At 36.1% G+C, this 10,460-nt stretch overlaps 1 protein-coding gene across 3 annotated transcripts in view; it reads right to left on the bottom strand.

Annotated features, from left to right (window-relative positions):
• Positions 1-4,679: 4,679 nt before the first annotated feature.
• Positions 4,680-10,460, bottom strand: part of ARFIP1 (ARF interacting protein 1) — a 56,201-nt gene continuing 50,420 nt past the window's right edge. For all 3 annotated transcript variants that reach the window (XM_072405922.1, XM_072405925.1, XM_072405923.1), the window contains one exon: positions 4,680-7,887. In XM_072405922.1, coding sequence (XP_072262023.1) covers positions 7,732-7,887 — 156 coding nt within the window. In that variant the 3' untranslated portion in view covers positions 4,680-7,731. The remainder of the gene's footprint in view (positions 7,888-10,460) is intronic.

Here is a 10,460-nt window from a genome sequence, read left to right as displayed (position 1 = left end):
ACTTGCTCTCAGACATATTATTGCTATAAGTGCTGTAAAATAATTACTATGCATATACTTGTGGAGTGCCACCAGCGAAGCCTTGCTGTTCTTATTCTCTTTGAAGTCCACAGTAAGGCTGTCAACAAAGCTAAGTCTGTATATGTCTGATCCACACCCTATATCAATTTGCAACTCTGCACAATTACAACTGTTTAATTACAATTTTATTTACTCCAGACTGCACAGTGGTTTGCTTTTTTGCCTTGCAGTACTAAAGTGCTATGTTCACTTTGGTTCTTTTGGTGCTGTCCTACCTAAGCAAACTTGGGGGGGGGGGGGGTTAAGGCAAATGGATTATCGCTGCTACTGTCTGTAGGACCTGGGTGAGGGGAGACTGGGAGCAGGGGAGGATCAGAGGGGACTATGAACTTGTTTTTCGCGCTTCAGAACACTAATCTAGGTAGTAATACAGGCTCTGGAATCATTGTTCTGTAGACAATAGTTTATATTTACATTTATAACACTTTCCTATTTAGCATTTTGGCATTATTAGATTGACAGATCAAAGTAGTGTAGTTCAGGTATATAAACACCAAGTACATACTATGTACATTGGTCATTCACAAAGCCCCAGTGATTACACAACTTGCTTTTCATAGAAGATTGTTGCGATATGGATTGAGCTGATATGGATTGACTGTGGCAGCTAAGGTAACTTTGGGGTCTAGTAGTAAGGGAACAATTAGGATATTCAGGAAAAAAATGTTTTCTTTATCCCTATTTTAAAGGGTGTATCAAGCATCTTGATGACTGCTTTTGGGATTGACTGTAAAAGGTAGAGGTCCTGCTTTAGGGTCCAACATAGCTGAAGAACTCCAAGAGGTGTGTGTGTGTGTGTGTGTGTGTGTGTGTGTGTGTGTGTGTACACACGCCAAGTAATTGTTATTTCTCTATCAAAATATTTGCAAAAACATTTATGGAAAATAAGGTTCTCATGGAAATAATTTGAAGCATGTAAAGGACAGATTCTCGAAAGAAATTTAAATATAACTTAGAACTAATTTTACAGTTCATGGCCTTTCTGTCACATTACCTTTCACTTGTGGGCAGCGCCCTGCAAACATGATATAGTGATGCTGTACCTCCTAGTTGTCACCAACTGTGATTTATTTGATGTCCATGCACAGGATTTCCTGGGAATTAGCCTTATACTAGCTTGTCTTTGGGATCCAAATGTTTGCTTAGCAAACATGGCTGTGACTGGTCTCAGATGTGTTGTATAGCAGATTGCACAGATGGAGGGACAATGACTGGCGCTTTAGTTCTTTTCTTCAACTGTATTAGACAACTCCTTAGGTAGTAGAGTAAGCAAGGGACAACAAACTCTCTGATGGCCAAGGAGTACATGTAATACTGATGAACTGGAGTAATTCGGACACATAGTTACATAATCTCCAAAACATCTTTCAAAAAAGGTAAAACAGGAACAAAGTCTTTAGACCAAATTTCAAAGGTATGAATGTGGGTATATACAGTATATTTGATACCAATTGTCCATTGTTACAGATGATGGAAGAAAGGGCTCTTACACTGTAACACTTACCAATTGCATTATAATTTATTATTGAAATGTTCAGTATCAGTGTAGATGTGCATTGCAAGTTTAGAATATAATCTTAATAAAATATTTATTCTGTGAAAAAGGGCTATCTTGAGAAATCACCTTAGCCTATTTTTTAATTTTCATCAGGGGTTTTTACGAATAAGCCACTTTCAGGCTTAGTGTGAGGAGACTACAAAACACCCTCCTTTCAATTCTGCTTTGAGAGCTGGGAGCATCGTTTGAGTTTTCAGTTTAACAGAATGTTTTTCTTGTATAAAATGAACTTTGTCTTAAAAAAAAAAAAAAAAACTAATGCAGCAACTACACAGATTACTGGTAATCTGCAATCTATTAGGTTTGTTTGGAGTTTTAGATACCCCCCCCAAGCAGAGGACATTTGCATCATTTAAGAAAAATACAATTAAAAAAAAAATTCCAGTGTTTGCGCCCTTTGATCACATGGATATGTTAGAGGCTGCAATCCAAGTGCTTTTGTAGAGGTCACATGTCCTAACTAGGAAAATATTGTTTTCTGATAAAAGCTTCCTAGGGACCTTTATTAAGTACTTTGTGTGCTTTATAAATAGCTTTGCCATTCTCATGGTTCAGGGTTTTAAAGCAATTGAAGCCCTTTATACTGATTGTTAAAAAAATAATTGCTGGTAGGCAGAAACCAGACTCTTCTTGTCACTTGACCCACAAACAGCAAGCAGACTTTGTCCATCTGCAAATATTCACTGGACTCTACATATTTATAACTAGAATGTCAAATGCTAATGCAGCATTGGAGTATTTCCTGTAATCTCTGGCCTTAATCTATGGCTTTTAAAGAGGTAAAACTGCCGCTTGTTATAAATGGACGTTAGGTCATACAGACATTATGGATTTTGTGTAATGTAAAAGCCAACTTAATGTAATGTACTTTTCTTAGATATGGAAAAGTACTTAATATCAAGATGGGTGCTTTAAATGTCATAGCACATATTTTATTTAATGCCATCTTCAGTTTAGTAAATGAGCATATTTCTTAACCTCTTTCTATGTACTCTATGTATTTGAAAAGCCCACATCACTTATTTTTAACTTGTGCAAACAACAATTCCAGAAAAGTACACTGCCTTTTACGATAGTAAGACGCCATGCGTGTAGTATGGCTATACAAACACACAACTTGCATTACAATGTTGCTAGCAAGATACAGTGTGCAGATCAGAAAGGCATGTATAGGTGTTATACAGCTCATTTGTTGCCAGCCCTTGAAAAAAAAGGGCAGATAGAAGCCAATTTACTGAAAGCATTTAACCTTGCTTTGCGATTGATCACTTTGAATGCTATAAACTGAGTAACACTCATATGGTTTATAAAAAGCAACAGGGCATTTTGTGGTATATGAAGCTAACCTCTAACAGGTCTTTTTGCACGTACACTGGTTAGTATAAGTAAGGAGTCTGTGGCAAGCCGTGAGCCTGAATAGATTATTATTATTAAACAGGATTTATATAGCGCCAACATATTACGCAGCGCTGTACATTAAATAGATCCAATCCATTTAGTCATTATTCATTACTGGTACAAAGGTATTGACCACCATTAAATCTACTTTATACGAGGTTTTGCTGTGAACTGACAAAATACATGTGCATATGTAGATTTTGTTTTTAAAGGTAATGTAAAGCCCAACAATATTTCTTTGTTCACTTTTGTTCTGTTATAAAAAAAAAATACCTTTTGTTGTAATTATATCTGCCAGAAAATCGAAGAGCTTTTAACTTTCCAAAGACTCATGTTAGAGTTATCTCGAGCAGTGTTATAAAGCTACGTACACACGGCAGATTTTTATCGCCTGATAATCGGCATCGGCCAATTATCGGGCGAAAATCTTCCGTGTGTATAGTCGGTGTCGTCCATCGTCCGGACGACCGACCTGCCGGATCCACGGACGATGGACGACAGCCGTTCGTAATGAAAGGGAAGGGGAGAGCGCGCAGCAGGGTGCCGCTCCGTCGCTCTCCCCCTCCCCTCTCCGTAGAGCATGAATGGCGCTGTATGTACAGCATCGTTCATGCATCTTGCAGCCCCTTGTCGTTGGAAAGGATCGTGAAAGATCCTTTCCAACGACAAAAATTGCAAGTGTGTACGCAGCTTAAGTCCTACACAGATTACCTGTGTAAACGTAATGTGCCCCCTACCCTGACAAAGAGGGACAATACTGTTCTTTAATAATGCAGTACAGCAAGTGAGCATCACCACTTGAGAACAGGAAGTGTGTTACAAGAAGATTATCAGGTGACCATAAAAGTCGAGGGAGAAAAAATATATAGCCACACTCACGTCTGGCTGTTTCTGAAGTCATAATGAAAAGATAAGTGAATAAAACTGTCCTCATTAATAGACTAATTTCACTGATAAAGGCTTTCATTTGGCATTGTAGTAACACTTATTTCAGCAGTTTGCCCTAGGACACAACACTTGAGAAACTGAACTTAAATTACCAAGTAATCAACATTTGCCTTCTACGTATACTGAAATAAACAATGTGGTAAATTTATACTTTATAACAGAGGCCAGTCTTCCTTATTTCCAGATATGTGGCTAAGTATAATACTAGAAACTCTGAGTTCTCGCTAGTTCCTGGTGCTGATCCCAAAGTCACCACTGTGTCCTTTAATGAGGGTAGGTCAAACAATGCTGCTGGAGGTTTGTTTTACAGTGGACTTCTACACAGATTTCTTTGCATCAGAGTGGTGGCAAAGGCAGCCGAGAAGATAAATGTTTACAAACCTCTACAGATATGGGTAGGTTTAAGACCTCCTTGTCAGAGAGGGTCAATTTGAGTTTAAACCTGACACCTAAAATAAAACAGACACACAACCAACAGAAAACAGAACCTGCTAGTTCTGCAGATATTTCTTTTTATATGAATGGTGTTTCTAAGGACAATTGTCCTTAATTAAAACTATTCATGCTCCAGACTGTTGTGTCTTTGGTTATAATCCGCAATAATATCAATAGTATGGTTAGCGATTACTTGCAATTGAAAGTTACATAAAACACACGGTAACAAACAATAAAAGAAGACACAAAGGAGACCCAATTACAGTATAGATAGAATTCTATTACAGAAACTGTATCAAGAATAGAAAAAGAGAATTTGTAAGACACAAAAAAATTATGCAGTGTACATTTGATGTTATGTCATTCTAACAACCAGATCAAATAATACATTGTAGCACTAATAAACATATGATACAAGGATCACACAATGTATTTTAGAGTAAATACTGTAAATAAAGACATTTCTTATAAGATATGAAAATAAAATAAAGGAATGCAGCATGTACAAATCTTTAGAGACATTAAAAGGGGTTTTCCATTTCAGGTAAAAAGTGGACATGCCTTTAAAGGGAAGTTACTGGTAAAATTTAGAGGTCAATATCAGCTGGAAACTTTTATATAAAAAAAAAAGTCTATAACATAGACTTTTTCTATGTTAGGTTTCATACCTTGGGCACTCCAGTGGTGAGATATCCACCAACAAAACTCATTATGGATGGAGGTAGAGGCACAAAATACGTAGGGAAAGGCTGCCCCTGCTATCTGCCTAATCACTAATTAAAGCCAAAACTGGGTGCAGTTGGCATTTAAATCCATGGATATTGACCGTTTAGTTGCCTGCACATTGGGAAATATTCATCTGATAAATGGTATATAATGCCCCATCTCTTTCCATTACTGTTCCTTGAAAGGTGTCCACTTTATAACGAACATTAATAAAACCCTTTAAGACAGAAAAGAGATTTTAACCCCAAACCACACTGTATGATAAGTATATTAAACCAATATGCAAAATAATTTGGAAAATTGAAAGGCTACAACAATTTAACTGATTTACTGGTAGTGTAGAAATAAAAGGGCACGGAACATAGCTGTTTTCAAGTATACGGCTGTATGTTCAAAATAGAAACAGACTGGGGAAAAAGACAAATCCAGTTAAGAACAACCTGGTAAAATATCTTGTAAAAAGGCACATCATTTTGATTTAAGGCTAGTATAGTTATATCTAAACACAATTCTTGTTTTTCCAACCAGTCTTTTGCAGAGGCATGAATTTGTTTATCTAGGATAAAAAAAAAACAAATTACATGTGCTAAAGTGCCATTCCTTGGAGTGATACTGGTGTGCATTGGAGAGCCTTAAGGCACTGGACAACCTGTTCTGAAGTAAGAGTTAACTAACAAACATTGAACAATAACATGATTCTCACCAAAACTGCAAGCTTAGACTGACTTTAGCTTCTGTGTGTAGGGAGTAATGAGGGAAAAGAGGGGGTGCATAAACTATACAGCTTCCATAGCATTCCATAGCAGAGACAACATATCTTTATCCTATTCTATATAAATGCTGTGTAGAATTCACAGCCTGTCCTATATAAATCATAGATTACAAAATATTATTTGCAATAATATGCCCAAAATTCTAGGACAATCTGGCAGGTTGCAGCACACATAAACACCTTATAGTAGAAGCTGTATTGTTTTCACATTTCTGCTCTGCACTTTTTAAGTTCCTATTGTGCACTTATACATATATACTCAAACACTGGCTTTCTATCTATGCCACCATGTCACACCCACATAGTGGGCCTTATAAACACAGGAAAAAGCCAAGCATCAGCTTAAAAGTCACTAAAAATAAAAAAAAATCAGTAAGTGCAAAAACTAAACAAGAAATGTTATTGTTTGCTATGGGAAACTTTTGTTTTTTTGTTTTTACAGAGAAGGCTAGGGAATGATGAAACTACAGAGAGGTTAGGGTAAAACACCACCCACAATGAAGGAATTTTTGTATAGTTAACCTTCCAATTTATTATCTGGTAAGGTTAAGTAGAAATAGAGACAAAGTATTAAAGTAAGAAAACTCTACAAATGTGTTATAGCTAAATTTAATCACACTGGGATATTGGTAGAACAGTACAAAAGCCCATAAAGATCATGCTACCCTGTTATTAGAAAATAGATTGAGTTGCTGAGTGAGAACCACTCGCTGTACAAATTGCAATTATAGACTTTGGGGTATATCGAGATCTTATAACATTGAAAAAGACAGCTAAATGTGTCACAATCATTGGGTCTAATCACACCTGTATCTTCCCATGAATGTTACTGCTTAGAAAAGCTCAGTAAATTAAAGCACCGGGTCTTCCTTCTGCTCTGTTGTGGTGCAGCATTGGATACAACATTGAGCAACAGGGGTCCTTCAGTACTTTGAAAACTGGTTATTTCTCCTTTTCAGTGCAAAAATCATAACAGGCCTTTATTCTGGTACAATAAAAAATAAATCTGCCACCATAAATGGGTTCCCTGAACATGCAGCATTTCAACTAGTTAGGGTTTTACATAGCCTGTCACTGTCCAGATTTATACTGCAGTGACGTTTACTCTGCATGAGGCCATCGTGAATAATTATCTGCAGCATACAAATCTGACTCCACGGCAGCTTGCTGAATTTCCACTACCATTACTCTGCAATGAAAGCAAGCTGTTAAAAAGAAATGTCCACACTGGTTTTTAAGTACCATGTGGTCTACTTTAACAATTAAAAAAGTGTGGTTATCAAAGCAAGGGAAACCAATAAACAGTCTTAGCAGCCCAAATTTTAACATTCTATAAAGACTTTCTATTTACAAGATGTAAAACCTATCACTTCACAAAACAGCACTTCTTTTTATAACACAATTTTAATATTAAAGCAACTTCAAGGTTTTTTTTTTATTATATTGAAAAAAAATAAGATGGTACAGGTGCAATTTAGGAAAAGCACAATTTGAAATTGCCACAATTGGCCAAATATTATGCTAACCATTTTTTTTTTTGTTGACAGTGCAAAAGTACAAATTTTCCATACCACAGAAACAGACTACCATCCCCCATACATACATAAATGAGAGTCCTTTAGGAAACTGATATGAACTTTATATATAATAAAGTCTTGTTTCATTGTTAATAACTTCATTTTAGAGTATTAAAAAGGGAAAATAAAAGTGGTCTGTGTACAAATCATTAGGATATTCGATTGATCCCAGACCCTCTTCTCCAAATAAATGTACTGGTCCTAATCAGAGGTCGTCGTTTTAGTTTGTGGATGGATTATTGTTCTTCCAGCCAGGATGGAGCATCTACTCCTGGGGTTTTCAACTTCACATGGAATTGTTTCAAAGTTTGTTCAAGCTGTTTCTGGTTCCCAGCAAAGTAGGCAGCTATTGCATTATGGAACAGAACAAGCTGATTGTGTAGAACTTTTACCTAAGAAAGGAAAGGGAAAAAAATGTTAGGTACACTATTTTCTAAGGTGAGCACTAATCAAGTTCTTTGTCCTAATTTAACTATATATATATAAAAAAAAAAACAAAAAACAAAAAAAAAAAAACACCCTAAGCTTAACGCTATGATTGTGGGAAATTTATATCTCAGCAGGTGCTACAACAGTAAACAAGCTCCTACTCTGACTGTTGTGATTCACATGTGTGGCAGAAGGTAGAACAGCCACTGATCTAAACTCTACCTTTTAAATAACTTTAGGTGCTCAGCATGGTCAATAGCTGTACCCTGCAAATAAACTATTCTGCCTTGTGTTCTGAATTTATATTCAAACATGTAGAATGCTTTCCAAAAATCTTGTCTGCCAACTCCAATACCTCAAAGCATGGGTTTAATTAAATACATTTCACCAGTGACAGATAGAATTGCAGAAAATATCTACGCAATATTGGCTAGCAAAGCAAATATCACTGCATGCACTGTGACGATCACATATGGTATATTTATAAATGCAGGGACTGTACCTGAATTCTGTTAAAATATATATTGCTGAAATGTGAAAACAGAAATTGTACAAAATCTTGAGGTGTTAAACAGGAGATGAAACAAAAGAGAAGCATAAAGCATTAACTATTGAGAAGAAGCACGCAGCATCGCGGGATCGGATGAGTATGATTTTTTTTAATTATATTTAACATGTATTCGGTGTATAAGACGCACCCACTTTTCCCCCCCAGTTTTGGGGAAGAAAAAGTGCGTCTTATAGTCCGAAAAATACGGTATATACAGTATATCTACACAAGAAGAAATAGAAAAAAAAACAACAAGGAAACTGCTTGTAATTAACCATTAGGTAGTGGCTACAAAAAGACCAGTACAGATGACATCTAGAAAGCCAGAAAGATGGAGTTCTAAGTAGAGGGATGTGTTTACAACATCCCAAATTGAGTGCTACAGCAATTAGGTATTAAAAGTTATATTAAACAAAAACACCATATATACCGTACTTTTTTTCATAAAGTTTCAATTAACAACAAATACCAAGAATTATCCTATAAATTGTTGACAAAAGATGGTACAGAATTCTATCGGCCTTTTCCAAATCCCCTTTTTGTTTGAGATGTCACAAAAAAACAGGGACCCCTTTTTTGGAGTTACTCAATGCTCAATACTTTTCGATAAGAAATTTAAGACATTATATTTAAAATCACACACATCTCTATCCGGGAAAAAACAGAAATCAATCATCTTTGAGATGTCAAAAAAATAATACCTACCCTCCTCCTATTCCTACATGGAAGGCTTTGGATACACTGGGTTCTATTGGATACAACGTTTTCACTCAACAGACTGTCTCAGACTGTTGCTTTTGCTGATCCGTATTCTCATTCAAACACTGTTGACCCGAATTAAGATAAATGTCTTTGGACCTGGACAGGGCCAGATCTCTGAATTTTAATAATCACTGAATAACTAGGAGAAATTAGTCGTATGAAGAACACGATACAGGATGTACCACTGCAAAGTTGGCCTCCTATCTTTCTATCTACATATCACTGTATCAATAATCTGTAATTGACTTCTGTAGCTAGCAGGATGTATTGATGAAGGCTTTTGGAATTAGGTTGGAGAGCGTCTTTCTTTTAAGCAAATAACAGTTTACTTTGGAGCCTTGAGGAAACAGTTGTTCAATGTATTGCAAATATGAAGGGAGGTTTAAAAGATGCTAATATACTGTAATTGTGTAAATGTCACAATAACAGATGCTGAATACAGTACCTCAAAGAATAATTAATAAGTGGGGTATGCTTTGATTTGAGGGATAAGTTAGTACTAATATGACCATTTAAATCTAGGTTGTGTGAAAGTAGGAAACACATGGCACAATTGTAGGGTAGACCAGCTACGTACTATGCGCATGGCGACACACATCAATAGAGAAAAACAATATCCCAACTGTAAAGGCTATTTCATTCACCACTGACTTGTTTTGCTCTGCTTAAAGGGTAAGATTCTCTCAGCTTCCATCCAGTATTTCAGGAGAGTTTGAGACAAATTTGAGATGATGGCCATGGTAAATGCAATTAGTGTGAGATTATCTAAAAAATGTAGATTAATATTCTGTACATCCACTATTAAACTGATGCTGGAGTTTTCACATATCATTATTTGTTGAGGTTTTTGTGCTAACAAACAATACTGTAGAGAAAGGACAAACCTGCCACGCATCTCTGTGCATTTTAATTTGGGGGATTTCTACACTTTTAATGAAAAAAAAAACACCAAGGCTGAGCTATATAAAGCCTTTAAAAAAGGCCAGAAATTTTGGTCCAAGGCCAAATCTTTGAAAAGAAAAAAAAAAAAAATCCCATGATAGGAAATCAAAGGCTTTATTCAAGTCCGGAGAAAAGCGCAGAGTTCTTCTAGTCTTTTATCCCAATTAACTTTAATGGACAAGGTCAGGGGCCAGCCTATGCGAAAGTAAACCAACCTGGTTAAGGTGTAAATAGGTATCTAAAAAGTTCCAAAAAAGATGATTTAAAAAATTGCAATGTCCA

The sequence above is a fragment of the Pyxicephalus adspersus genome, chromosome 3 (genome assembly GCF_032062135.1).
Source record: "Pyxicephalus adspersus chromosome 3, UCB_Pads_2.0, whole genome shotgun sequence".
In the NCBI taxonomy this organism is placed as follows: Eukaryota; Metazoa; Chordata; class Amphibia; order Anura; family Pyxicephalidae; genus Pyxicephalus; species Pyxicephalus adspersus.
The sequence above is the reverse complement of the archived record's forward strand: the minus strand, read 5'-3'. Positions and strand labels throughout refer to the sequence as shown.